The sequence below is a fragment of the Haemaphysalis longicornis genome, unplaced genomic scaffold (genome assembly GCF_048455015.1).
Source record: "Haemaphysalis longicornis isolate Haplotype H1 unplaced genomic scaffold, Haemaphysalis longicornis Haplotype H1 scaffold_2, whole genome shotgun sequence".
Classification (NCBI taxonomy): domain Eukaryota; kingdom Metazoa; phylum Arthropoda; class Arachnida; order Ixodida; family Ixodidae; genus Haemaphysalis; species Haemaphysalis longicornis.
In genome coordinates, this window is record NW_027526295.1 from 96,338,790 (window position 1) to 96,353,026 (window position 14,237).

Here is a 14,237-nt window from a genome sequence, read left to right on the forward strand (position 1 = left end):
CATCAAAGCGTGCCTAAACATCAGCATTGACACAAATTATCAGCCCCTATGTAATATTGCACGAACAATCTAAGTGACTTGTTTAGCGCATACAACCTAAAGAGTGCTTGTAAAGTCACCGGGTCACATGTAAAGTAACTCCAACCCCAAAAAGGGACGTATGTGTTGCGCCACACGGTCTGGGTCACTCATGTGCACGTGATCACCTGTCATCTCCAAGAGTTGGAAGCTGCGGCAGTGCTTCCTGCACACATCTTCTGCCAGCTTTGTACTTGCGGACTGGCCTCCCAGGCCGGGCACAGCCATCAGCACAAGCAAGTCACTGGTGAAGGCTCTGTAGTACTCCTCAATGGCAGTGCTGTCGGCGCGGTTACAGGCGAGGCACCTGAGGCGGAAGTCCTTGGTGAGGGCGTAGCGACCCTAACCAACGGGTCTCCAGCCCCGCTTCATGAGGGTCTTGACATTCCCGGGCTGATAGCCGAAGGGCACAGGATTCGTATAGACCTTAATTACCTCTTCTTCGGTGTAAACGGGAGGCTTGCTGAGATCCTTCTGTTCAAGACGCATATTCTCTGCCAGTTTTTCCCTCATATCTTGCACAACCATAGATGGTGGAAGATAAAAGGGGCCAAAGGCATCCAGCATCACCAGCTTCCGGACCTGAAAAGTCAACATTAAGGTACGAAGACTCTGCGGTGATACACAATGCTAGAAACAGAAGTGGCGGACTGAATGTATACCCGAATACATCACTGGCTTCAGGACGTCAAAGCCGAGAGAAACCAAGAGCTTCTGACGGTGGCCTCAGCTAGTAGAGTCGTCTGCCACCACACACGGTCAAATCCATGTCGCTGCCTGTCGTGCTCACTGTTCTCGGTGCAACCGTGGCTGCCACAATCTTGTCTGGTATTCAACCTTCCCCCACCAGATACCCGTGCTGCTGCGAGACCCCGACGTCAACTACACTGTCCAGCTGATCCACCAGGAACAGATCAGCCACGACAGCCGTAACTTTCGCTTTGCCTTCCTAACTGCTGAGCATTTTCTCAGACTACCCACAGGCTAACACACCTACCTCATCGTCACACTTAATAGCCAGATCATGATTCGCCCTTACACACCAGTCAGGAGCAACCGGCACCATGGCTACTTCGATGTTATCGTGACAGTCTACTTCCGCAATGTCCCCACCAAGTTTCCCGAGGGAGGGCACGATGTGCAGCACCTCGAAGGCATGTCCATTGGTGACACGAATCAGGCCTCCAGTCGGGCCTGATCCAGTACGAAGCAGACGGCACTAGACAAGAAGTCTCCGCCACATACGTACCTAGCGCTCAAGATTGGCATGATTGCTGGGGAACTGGCATCATGCCCATGCTACAGATAACCCACTAGGTGTTCAGTGACCCCGCAGACAAGACGCGCTCCTCGCTCATCTTTGCCAACGAGACGGACGGCTACATATCCTGCTCCATCCAGAGCTGGAGGAATTGCTGCAGCAGAATCCGGACTGCCTTCGCCCCTCCCTCACGGTGGATCGACCAATGACCGCTCGACGCAGGGCGTTGGCCTTGCCGGCACTGACATGATCAAGTAGAACCTCTCGCCGCTGTCCTCTGCTTTGGTGATCTCATGTGCGGCCCACCACCAATGATTACTCTGCCTGCAAGCCCGACTTGGAGAAGTTCATGTACAGCCCCAAGCGGTGTTTCACCTACTACACATCAGCCTAAGCACTATCGCTCTTTGGAATTGACCATGTGCGGTGACAGACCGTACTTGCTGGGGCGCAGCCTCAAGCTCCACAAATGACAAGGTTTAAGAACAAGCTACAGCCAGAGCAGAAATGGCACAAAGGCAACAGTGCTGCATTCTAGCTTGGCAAGTGAACAAGACCGCATGCTATCTTCCCAGTGCCAGACCACAAGGGCAACAAGGCACACACATTATTGACAGGCAGCCAACGACTGGCGATAGGAATGAGAAAACCCCACTTTCATCTACATTAAAAAGCAATATTAACAGACTAAATGCCCAGCTGTTAAGGTTAGCTGGGTGTATGACAGAAACAGTGCAGGAAGATAAAATTTCCCGCATTTCCCCGAGGGGAAGAATGTGAAAGTGCGAATGCACGAGTTGAATTTGCGCGGTTCGGTAATGGTCGCGAAAGAGAGATCACACACACACACACACAACTACAAAGAAAGAAAGATGCATTTATTCACAGACACCTATTTGTGTTGTCGTTGTACTTGATTGCTAGAGAGGATCTCAGCTTTGAAATTTCGTGTCAGTACTCCTTTAAGCGGGTGCATTCGCCCTTCTCACGCCCGATTCCTGGCCAATCCCCCACGTGGGTATGTGCCATCTCAGCAGCCAGGCAGCGCGCGCCCATCTCCCCCCGTTACCAAGGAAGACGAGGAGATTCCTGGCCAATCCCCCACGTGGGTATGCTATCCGAACATCGCCGGTGGACGCAGGTTCAGGGTCGCTTAAGAAGTGCATTCGCACTTAACTGGCCAATCCCCCACGAGGGTATGTTATGCGGACATCTCCGGTGGACGCAGGTTCAGGGTCGCTTAAGAAGTGCATTGCACTTAAAACAGAACGCCATTGTTGCCAGCCGCTGTGTGGTCACCTGTTACTCCTATCAAAGCAAATGCACCTTTCAGCATTTAAAAAAAGAAGTTTAATGCGCGAAACCACAGATAAGCAGACTGACTCTAGAGAACACTTACTCAGTCTCATTTAACTTGAATTTGTGCACGAGTTTGGATCTGAGCAAGCTTGAGACTAGTATGGCATCATGAGTTTAGATTGCAGTAAGTGTGTGCTTGCAAGAGCTGAGGTAAGCACCAGGCAGCGTAAGAATAAGGCTTCATGAGACCTGCATGAGAAGGGGTGAGCCTGAGCCCATGTGTGACTGCGTGAGCCTAGGTGACCGCAAGCCCTGTTAATAACTGACTGCGATGTGTGTTGATGCTATGCCCAGGCTTTAAAGGGACACTGAGGTGAATTAATGAAGGTCCTGTTTTTGCTTGCACTGCATAGACAGGCTCAAATGAACATACTTTTCATTGTTTATCTGGCCGATGAGGCGGTACTTATTTTATAAAACCTGAAAGAAGAAAAACTACCATACACAGTTTACAGCTGCTGCACTAACGAACTGCAGTGACGTCAGGTAAAGGTGCTACGTGCTGCACCGATGTCTAAGATTAGCATTCAAGAAAGTTTTGGTTTCCGTTCCGTGAAACATGCTTGGCATCCGACGTTATCATTGGATGGGCATTGTTGGTATCTCAGTAATCGTCATACCGTGCTTCTGTCATGCTCTCGCCTGTAAAATGTGTCAGATAAGCCTACCAGGATGCCTTGGAATCAGAAATCACTAGCCGAGGCCTACGCAGTGGATGAACGCCCTCCGCGTCACCGCAGATGCTCAAATGCCATGCACTTTGGAGATTGCCTCACATTGGAGATTTTCCCATCTTTGGAGATTGCCTCACTCATGCCTGTTATCGTAAAAAGCGTGGTCGCACCAGGCAAATGGTTTGCTTATTCTGGCCTGTGCCCACTGCCCGCAAGCAGTCGGTGCTTATGGCAACAGCACGCCAACGAGAACTCGCTAGTGTGCCAGTGTCAGTCTGCGTGCGTTCTGCAAACTTGCTCATCGAGCAATGAACATTACAGTGCAAAAATGGTGAAGTTAGTATAGAAACATCAGCCAAAAACGAAAAAATGAACTTACAAAAATTGCATGTGCTCTCGGGGATTTAAACTTTCGACTTCCAAAATACCATACCTAGCGCTTCAGAACACTCGGCCACGAGCCAATGCTGCCGGAATTGGAACTTTCAAGTATATACTGCATCATACTGAATTGCGCTAAGTACACAGACCAATAGGACGCTAACAAGACTGGGAGAAGCCACAAACTTGCACCTGTTTATTTAAAAAGACAACAGAAACAGGAGACACCTAAATATACACACAAGAGCGACACTTTGCGCTTCAGCAGTAAAATGGATAAAACTTAAAAATAAAACATGAAGGTGCAGAAACAGATCTGCTCAGATGACCACGAAACAAAGAACACTGGCAGAAAAATGTTGGAGTGTCTACTTGTAATATGTTATATTTCTCATCAAGATGGCTCTCTCTGAATGAATTGTCGTTCTTCACCAGTAAGCGGGATTGACGGAGTTCGAATGCACCCCTCCTCTTCTGTGATTATGTGGTAAGCTTCAATGATCTCGCACCTTATCCTGTCTTTAGCGCGTACCAGAATGTTCGTGTCCTGAAACTGCGGTGTGCACTCGCGCGGTTTGCGAGTTTTGCAATGGAGTGACAGATTGCTCGTGGCCTGTGTCTGCTGACTTTCATATCGGTGTTCTCTCGGGCGTTCATTTACGCACCTTCCGCTTTGTCCGTTTAAGGCTTTCCCACACACCAACGGTTTTTTGTATACTGCACACGTCTGACCATCAACAAATTTTTGTCTGTGCTTCACGCCAGATTCTTCTATGCATTCTTCTCTCCCGTTCACTTTCCTGCACATGCTTTTTAGCTTTGACGGTGCAGAGAAAATCACTCTGACACCATTCTTTTCTGCAAGCTTTTTTAACCTGTGGGATACTCCATGGATATATAGGATTGCTGCCGGGGTATTTTTCTCTGTAGCCTCCCTTTTTTTGTTACTAGTTCCACCTGTGATAGAGTGCAGCAGGTTTTCACGGACCAGCGCCCAGGCAGCCCAGATGCCAGCGGGCTGTCTCAGTATCCCTGATTCCCTCGATGAGGTGATAAGTTTTTCTAATGGCCTGCGCCAAGCAATAGCCTGCAATGCGCCTTTTAACTGTTTCTGTATGTGCGGAGCCGTACCACAAGAGTCCTTTTTTCCAACCTAGTCTTGTACATCCAGCAGGTGTGAGTTGTGCCTATTTTTATGTGTAGGTCTAGGAACTAAATGCATGAATTCTCAGAGACCTCGAGGGTGAATTTGAGCATGTCGAAGGCATCTTTTAAAACTTCTATCAATCGTTCGGCTGTTCCTGCGGGTTCAAGGCTGGTGTCCAGGCAAATTAGGTTGTGATCTACATATTTGAAGCAGGCCACCATGTTCGTGTTGCTAAGCTCTGCCCTGATTCTTCAGTAACCTGCAGCCAGAAAAATATGTGATAACACAGGCGCCAAACACGAACCAATGACAATGCCGTCATCTTGGACGTACAGATCCCCCTCAATATCGATGTACACGGATTTCAAGTATAACTCGAGCAATTGTAAGAAATCCTTAACGCAAAACCCACACAGATTTTGGAACTTAACTGCTCCGTATGTGCCAATCACTTCTTCGATGGCGCTGACTGCTTTGTTCTGGGGTATACCGTAATACAGATCCTTAATGTCGATCGAAACACAGGTCACTGGCGTACATGTCCTAAGGAATCCTACAACTTTGTCAGAGTTCCTTATCAGGAAGGGATCGTCGACTGGTATCAAGGAAAGCTTTGCCTGAAGGAAGGTTGTGAGCGTCCGTTACCATGTTCCTTTGTCCTCGACTGTGACTCGGAATGGGTAGGCAGCTTCGTGGGTTTTGATCGAAAAGGAATGTTTCGAAGTTCTCTCTTTGCAGTCTTTGATCACCTGGGTCGGGTCTGCCATCAGTTTCTCACAAAAGGAACGAGCTACGGCTCCTGATGTCGGACAAAACGGGCGTGTTTGTAGTTCTATACACAGTTACAACTTAAAAACGGCACCTTGCGCCTCATCACCGCAACCGGCTGTTCCTCCCCTCGGCGCAAAAAGTGCGTTACTTTGGAAGCACAAAATAAAAGAACCCCCAAAAACAAAACAAGTAAACTTAATGTTCAATGTTTAAAATTTCAATGTGAGATACATTACCACAACTAACGTGCATCAAAACGTAAAAATATAAAAAAATTGCCATTCCCAGTCAAAACCCGGTGCAAAAATGACAAAACAAAACATTATTAAGAAAAAAATAACAAAGTTCAGTTTACTTTTTATGGCTTACGTGTTGTATTTTAGACACGTATGCATTATTCACAAGCTTTCAAATTGCGATGTGCTAGCTTATAGTGGCCGTTTTGCTTCACGCACTGTATTTTTGTCCCCAAATTTTCCACCATCTCATTCTTCAACATGGCCGTCTCGTACGAGGTCGATTTTTTGGCGGAGCATGACTACGCAATACCACCTGCAGCCGCATTTGTTACTGTTTCTTCGACTCCAGATTCTTCATCGCATTTGCGGTCTGGGGCGAGTTCACCTCCCCCTCAGAGCCCATCAATGCCGAAGCATCTGTACACGAAGAAATGCAGCGGCGTTGTTGTTTGTCGCCACGTTCAGCAGACAGTTTTGAACGTCTACATGAAGCTGCGAGGGGAGCACCAGCACGTTGGCGTGAGACTTGCCGCAAGACAAGTGAGTACACCGGTGTCAGTTTCCGGAAGATTTTGGACATCAAATCCAAGGCGAAGGCGACCGGCGGGAAGCTGACAACACCTTTGCGAAAAAGGCCCCGAAGCAAGAACCGCAAACCCGCACTGCCTTGTATGACAGCTTCACTTTGTGTGCGCTGAGAAACATTGTGCACGACTTCTTCCAGCGCGACGAGCCTCCTACTGCATAGAGGATTGCGGAAGAATTTCGGAGGAGTGAGCATCTCCCCAGCCTTCGAACGTGGACCATCCGCCGCCTCCTCAGTGACATCGTCTTCGTCTTCGAGAAACGCGAACGAAACTCGATGATGATCGAGCGTCAGGACGTGCTGATTTAGCAGCAGAGGTACCTTCGTCAGATCGCTGAGTACAGGCAGCAGCACCGCAAGGTGTTCTACACAGACGAAACTTAGGTAAACGCTGGCCACACCGTGACGAAGGCTTGGAGAGATGATACAGTGAAAACGTCTGAGGACGCTTTCCTGCGTTGTTCGACGACTGGGCTCAAACAGCCATCCGGAAGAGGAGCGCGGCTGATAGTCACCCACATCGGCAACGAGGACGGCTTTGTTGACGGTTGCCTGTCCGTCTTCAAAAGAACGAAGTCAAGAGACTATCACGAGGAAATAGACGGTGAGCATTTCAAGGCGTGGTTTGACTTTGTTCTCACTAAGCTGCCCCAGGGTAATGTTGTCGTCTTGAACAACGCGCCCTACCACTCCAGGCGCCTGGAGACTGTCCCGACCTGTCCTCAAGCAAGCCTGACATAATAGACTGCCTGACATCGAAAAGTATCCCGTGTGATGTAACGATGACAACGAAGCAGCTTCTTGAACTGGTGGCGCCAGTGAAAGACCAGTTTGTGAAGTTCAGAGTTGATGTCGTTGCAGAAAAGGCTGGGTGCGTCGTTCTGAGGTTGCCACCATACCATTGCGAGTTTAACCCCATCGAGCTGATCTGGGCGCAGATGAAAGGTGAAGTTGCTAGGCTGAACACTGACTTCAAGATTGACAGTGTGCGGAAGCTCCTCATCACAGCAGCTGAGAATGTTTCTCCAAGCAACTGGGCCAAGGCTATTGAGCACGTCATTGACATTGAGGACAAGTGCCGAGAGGCGCGTGGGTTCAGCGACCATGTGGAGCCAATCATCATCAGCCTTGGGGAGGAAGACGACGACAGCTGTGGGAGTGCAGATGACGACCTCTCCAGCATCGAGCAAATGGAGCGAGGCTTACCATGCTGCAGTCTTCAGCTCCGAAGCTCCAAACGGCTCTTTTAAAAGCCCACCAAATGTTGAATAGTAGTCTGGCCTACAGCGAGCTTGCCACCTGTGTATCCTCCCACTATGTTTGCTTTATGCAGCAGAATTCAACTTTTTTTGGAACAATACCAATTTTGTTTACATGGCTGGTCAACAATGTAGGGCTGAGCAACATGAAACAAAACTAAGGGGCATGGTGACACAATCTTGCATTATTGAAAAGACAATCTTGTATTATTGAGGCAACCCTCTATACCTTTATGCTCGGCTGCCTCCCGCCTATCTTTGTGGCCTCATGCTCAATTCTTGCCTTAAAATAGTTTCATGCGGCCACGATTTCCAATGGTCTTGTTTACCTTTTCAACGAGTTGAGGTTTGTGAACAGCGTCAGGATTCGTTATCCGGCAATTGCTGGACATTCTTTCCACACGAGCCACGCTGATTAATATGGAGAAAGACACTAGTTCATGGTCAGAAAACACGTGCGACACCACATCTAACCACCCACTGCAAGAAGTCCCTGGTAACGCAGAAGCGGTCCAGGTGAACTTGAGACGTGCCATGCCGCCATGTGTTGCGGGGCGGCACCCCACTGACGTCCTGGGTCCGCATGGATTCCATCAGTGCCCCACTAAAGGAACAACAGTGTACAAGCTGAGAGTGTCTGGCTCTGCTCTCCCTTGTCACTGACACTTTACGCAGTTAACATCCCCTCACAAAGAAGAAATACATTTCCCGTTACATTATGTGGTACTGTTTTTGGGGAAGCAAACAAATCAGTACGAGCTTGCGCCTTGTCGGGGGGGACCGCACGCAAAGGATATAGAACAACTTACCGGTCATTTTTGCATTGACCAGGGAGAAACCACCATCTGCCCAAGCTTGCAGTCAACAATTTTAAGGAAGTCTCTTTTTCTATAAGAATGGCTGTTATCCTCGCACGACTACATTTAGCAGGCTAACTTACTGTCCAACCAATAAATTTTTTGACGTTGCTACCATGTGTGCCCTGCCTTCCCACAATACACTCTTCTACCCTTGGAACGAATACCAACATGTTGCAACAATGCACAAGATACGCTGTATACCACAAGGGCAAGGCTGTCTGATTAAGTTATCGGACTGCTTGAAACTTTCAGCGACAAGCTTCAACGAGAGGACTGTGCCTCGAGGAAGTACAGAAAATTTTTATATGGCTGCTACGATAACTAGCTGCTGTACAAAATCTGCTCATGTCGTTTTGTTCTCTTTACGTGTTATTTGCGACATTGTGCCTGATGAGTAGGAACTTTCTGCGCATAAGTTAGAAATTGTCTTGCAGCATTACGTGACCTGCAACCATATTTCTCGTTGTTTGGTGATTTTATTTCATTTGAAACTGCTGGCAATGAAGAGTTGCCGAGGTGCTGAGGTAAAAAACGACTTGTATAACAATCTCACTAAGCCCCTTGGCACCGGCAGCATTTGGAAGTAAGGTATAAGGGAAATCACTGCAGTGTTCTAAGTGGCATCATATGCTACTTATGTGCTTTAATGGACTTCTCATGGCAGTGCCACGTATGGGATGTTTTGTTTTCACTGAGGGTGTGTACTTTTTCCTCTCACTACAGGTGTGCTTGTATGTGATTTGAAGTCAAAGCTTGCAGTGTAATTAAATGTATGTAATTTGTAGTTTAAAAAATTACAATTTACGATGCAGTTGCAATTTTGCAACACATCCCTGGCTTGGTGTCGTGTTGAATGGTATCAAAAAAGCAGCTGTTGCGATTTTTGTGCATGTAAAGTACACTGTTTATAACGAATGCATGTATAATATTCTCAGGCTCATTGTAAGATACAATAAAATGTGACTCATATTACGGGCATGGGGAGGTCATTGAATACAACTTTGTTTTCATTAAATGCAACTTTGTTTTAATGTGATGAAGAAGACTGAGTGTCAAGTTTGTCGAGAGTGCCGAACGTATATAAATACGCAGCTGAATAGAAGTGAAAGCAACTGTTTCAACATCTGGACTGTAAAGCATACTTCAGAGAGAAATGTGAAATATCGAGGTGCGTTATAGCAGTGCGTTATTGTGATAATGTGAAGGAAACATTGAACAAAACTGTGTACGGGCACGCGGAATGTCTCTATACACCTGTGGTAGTGCCCTAGTGGAAAATCCAGCAGAAGGCCCGCAGGGAATCACCGGTCGCACTCTGCATTCTGTTGTTCAGTAAATCTCCATGTCAACACCACACAACACGTTTTGGCCCAATTTAGTTTAGGGGGGGGAGGCGCCTGCTAATTTTTCTGGGTTCTAATAACCTTTTCATATTTGTAAATTGGTACCTCAAGCTCGTGTCCATGATACCTCAAGCTCGCATCCATGAGTATGTCTGCCAGTGAGACTGTCTGCATCATACCTTTGTTTTGGCACTTGAATTTGCATAGAAGACACTACAACTTTTCATTCATAAACATTTCAGCGCAAAAGGGAATAAAGACAAATGCTGTTTATAAGTGGCGGTTCTCTAGCCAAATTATAAGTGTGGATAATTCACTCCCACATATAATTAGGAGAAAAGCAAACTTTTTTGCTATTTCGCCTGAGATTTCTTTGAGCTTGCCCCAGCAGATGTAAATTCAAGCAATGGGCATAAAAAAATGAGCTGTAACTGACGCCACAAAATTTTCCCTGTAGAGGCATTTTCCCCAGTATCGTAAAATGACACTCCAAATGCCGTGTGTTAGGGCGTATGACAATCGGAAAGACGTGAAATAGCATGTTATAACCTATATTGGGGTTGTCAAAATCGCAATTGCCATGGCAGCTGCGAAAGAGCATTTTTCAGGAATGGAGAATTTACCATCCATTTCGAGACTTGATCAGAATCGCATTGCGTTGAGACTTGACCAGAACTAAGCTTAAAAGCGCTTTTTCACAAAAATATGAAGCACCGTGAAGCACGGTTATTACGCGCGGACACTTCATGGTCGCTTCCTGTAAACTGCAGGCTTTCTTGTCAAGACTGCGTAAAAAACGCGTAAAAGTGCGAAATTGCGGACAGTCGTAGAAATGACGGCAGTGCTTAGGCAATGCACACGTGTGCGGTTACACGCGCTGTGCACTTGGAGCTAGTGGGTAACATGACTACTTCCAGCTTTCTAATGGCATTCAAAAGGGTAATAGCAAGACGAGGAGTTTGTCGAACCATCTTTTCGGACAACGCAAAAACGTTCAAGCGAGCATCAAAGGATTTGAAGTGGCTATGGGAAAGACTGCGTGGAGAAGAGGTCCAGAACTATTTCACGGGTCATTAGATTCAGTGGAAATTTACCATCGAAAGAGCCGCCTGGTGGGGGATTCTGGGAAAGAATGGTCCGGTCCGTAAAGACATCTCTAAAGAAGGTGTTGGGCGACTGGTAATGCAATTTCGAGGAGCTCACTACGGTTCTTACCGAAATCGAAGCCATCATGAACTCAACACCGCTAACCTACGTGTATGCGGAATCGAACGAATCAGAACCACTGACCCCCTCACATTTTCTTGTTGGCAGACGTTTGACTTGCCTTCCCAGTGTGTCTGGTCGGGAAACACTCTCATCAACACAGGATCAGTTGACCCGTCATTGGCGATACGGGAAAAGGTTGGCTGATCACTTCTGGCGAAGATGAAGACAGGAATACCTGACTTCTTTGCGCTCCGCGCATTTTGCCGTACCAAGCGCATCCAGTGCATTGAGGAAACAAACTCTTGTGGTAGTTCATGTGCATCATCTTCCAAGACAGCTGTGAAAAACCGGTATGGTAGACGATGTGCTGGTCAGACGGGATGGACAGGTTAGAGCATGTATGGTGCGTCTACCAAGTGGAACCATCCTCAGAAGACCGATTCAGCTATTGTAACCATAGAATGTACCTTAGAATGATCTGAAGCTCATTCCGGGGGGAGTATGTAGAAACTCCCAACTTCGGCTTCTTTCTTCTAGCCATCTGGCAACACTGTATATCCGCCTCGAGCTCACTGAGTAGGCAGCAGCTCTATCGAAATAAATTCAATCGTTGTTTGTTTCTCACAAAGGTGTGGTGTCGCTCTGTCTGGCATCGTTTAAAGTTTCATTACGCTAGATTTCACTTTTTTTTACTATTGTAGCCTTACGGTACGCTGTTTGACAGAGTCGATGCGTCCACTATCCGTAAAGATAACAGGTAAACATTGGAAACCTTAAAAAGCAAACTTTAGTTAAGTATAAATGAACTATAGAAGAATATTACAAGTGAAAAAAGAAAAGGAAAAGAAAAAAGTGGTACTGGCTCAAGGGCTGCCAACGGTAGACTGGTGGTTCTGGTGTCTCCAATCTGTGTAGGTGTGGCCCAACTCTGTCTAACATCATTCAAGATGTCGCCCGGGCTGCACAGCAGCAGAAAAATAGGGCTGAATTCCTTTTCCCGTTGTTTTCCGCTCAGAGAGGGCGCAAGAACCCCACGCACAAAGGCATCAGCACAAACACAAAACACACTTGTTTCTCCCTTCGAGGGACACCGGCTGGTTCCGAGGTCACAGTTTATCGCATCTCTTAGCGCATCAATGAATGCACGCATGCATCAATGAATGCTCTACATAATGGTCATTCTACACAACGAAAAAACACATGCCATTATGACACAACACTACCAGGCATATGGCATAACCAACTTTTTGCCCTAACCAATTACAACAGACAATTGATCCACCACTCTTTCATAATAAATAAATAACAATAATTAAAATTCTTCTTTTTTTCTTCTTTTTTTACACATGTATCTTTCGCCCAGTTGTGTCTGTTCGCTCAGTGCGGTCTTTTTTATGCGTGTTGACGTATGCCTCGTATGGATAGTATCCCCCCTATGTAATGCCTCTCGGGGCCTTTAGGGTATTCAAATAAACAAAAATGGTTATAATTCTTGCACCGCTTTTGAAATGCAGAACTTCTATTTAAAACGTTCGTATACAAGTAAAAGGTCACTGTAACTGAAATTATGTTTACGCTTAGTATGCTGCCATGCCTACTGCCGTTTTTGGTGATAACAAAGTGACCAAGTTGTAAACGATACCTCATTGTACAAGGAAAGCCGTGCGTATTTTTTCGTGATGATGTATGTGTTCGCTCTAATTTTCCTTGGCTTCACGCAAAACTATACAAGCTTTCACCCCTCACCTTTCGACAAATCAAAATTGTTGGACACGGCTTAAGTGAGGGGGGTCAGGTTCCACAGTGTTACCACTAAGCATCACCCATATTGTGCAAGCTGCCTTGTGCAGGGTGCTCCATAGAAAGATTTATGCTGTAGCTGTTCTGAAGTACTAGTAAGGGATGAGGAGCAACCTGTTGTGTGACAAATGTTTGTCTTCTACGAGCACTTTCTGCAGTGCTTTCTACTTTTCTAAGAAGAATTATGGTGTTCGCAAATATTTTGAACTGATGTTTGTGTGACTAAGCTGTAGGTTTCTCCAAAAGCAGACATCATACTGGTTCAGAATACGGTCACCTCTGTGATTACTCCCACCACTATTGCCATGGGAACAGCAGGTGGACTGCAGCGAACATGGCAGGCCGATCATAATGGCACTACCCACCTTCTCTGGGGAGAGGGCACCGTAGTTGAAGCCGCAGTGGGCCCCCATGCTGTGGCCCACAATGCAGAACCGCTCCCAGCCCAGGTGGGATACGGTGCCCGCAATGTCCAGCGAGAAGAGGCTCAACACGTAGAGGGCCCCTTGGGGAAAGTGCAACGAGAGGCCATGGCAAGTGAAGTCGATGCCCAGCGCATTCCAGCGGGGGTCTAGGGAATGCACCAGGTTGTAGAAGCTGGCTGCCTTGTCCTGGTAGCCGTGCAGCAGCAGAAGGTGACGCGACGGGTCCTCAGGGGACAATGGCAGCCACTCCTGGGCCGCAAGATGGCCGTGCGGGATGGGGATCTGCAGCTCTCGAGTCTCCCGCTCCACCACAGGAACCTCCTTCATCATGGCCACGCCGGAATGGCATAGACCTCGACAGGTGCATGACACAAACCTCTGCAGTGCCTTTGCAGACCTGCGCACGGGTTACGTCATTGTGAAAAGCTCTAAAGGACCACCCCAACATAAGAACTCTGTATCCCATTCCTTTGGAACACAAGCGAGAAGGGGAAGAAAACTATTGAATTCGTTAAGTTTCCAAAGGAAGCATTTTTAGTTAAATTAAAAGTGAAGTCTACATCACTGTTTTATATCCGGCATTAATGCGCATTCTCAAAAGTTTTTGACACTTCTGAAACATTCAGCTTGTCATCCATTCCTTTACCCATCTGACGGCCTCCCTACTGCAGCAAGTGTGAGAGCACAAGTACCTCAGTGCTCAATTCACCCGCAATTTGCCCACTGGCAGATACAGAGGGGCGGTCCGGATGTCACGACCCTCCCTCTTTTTTTTGCTTTGTACCCCCAAGAGAGCGACCCCTCAGGTCGTAGAAAAAGTATAGTTTATTTTTTTTTCATTTCCT

At 47.1% G+C, this 14,237-nt stretch overlaps 1 protein-coding gene and 1 pseudogene across 1 annotated transcript; one reads left to right on the forward strand and one right to left on the reverse strand.

Moving 5' to 3' along the window:
* Positions 1 to 349: 349 nt before the first annotated feature.
* Positions 350 to 1,733, forward strand: LOC144170907 (NADH-cytochrome b5 reductase 3 pseudogene; annotated as a pseudogene).
* A 1,145-nt stretch (positions 1,734 to 2,878) lies between these two features.
* Positions 2,879 to 13,785, reverse strand: LOC144170908 (serine hydrolase-like protein). The gene is made up of 2 exons (XM_077700918.1): positions 13,333 to 13,785; positions 2,879 to 2,887 (listed from the first exon to the last, which is right to left on the reverse strand). Exons 1-2 carry the CDS (start codon positions 13,720 to 13,722, stop codon positions 2,879 to 2,881), a joined length of 399 nt encoding a protein of 132 aa, XP_077557044.1. The 5' UTR covers positions 13,723 to 13,785.
* Positions 13,786 to 14,237: the final 452 nt, after the last annotated feature.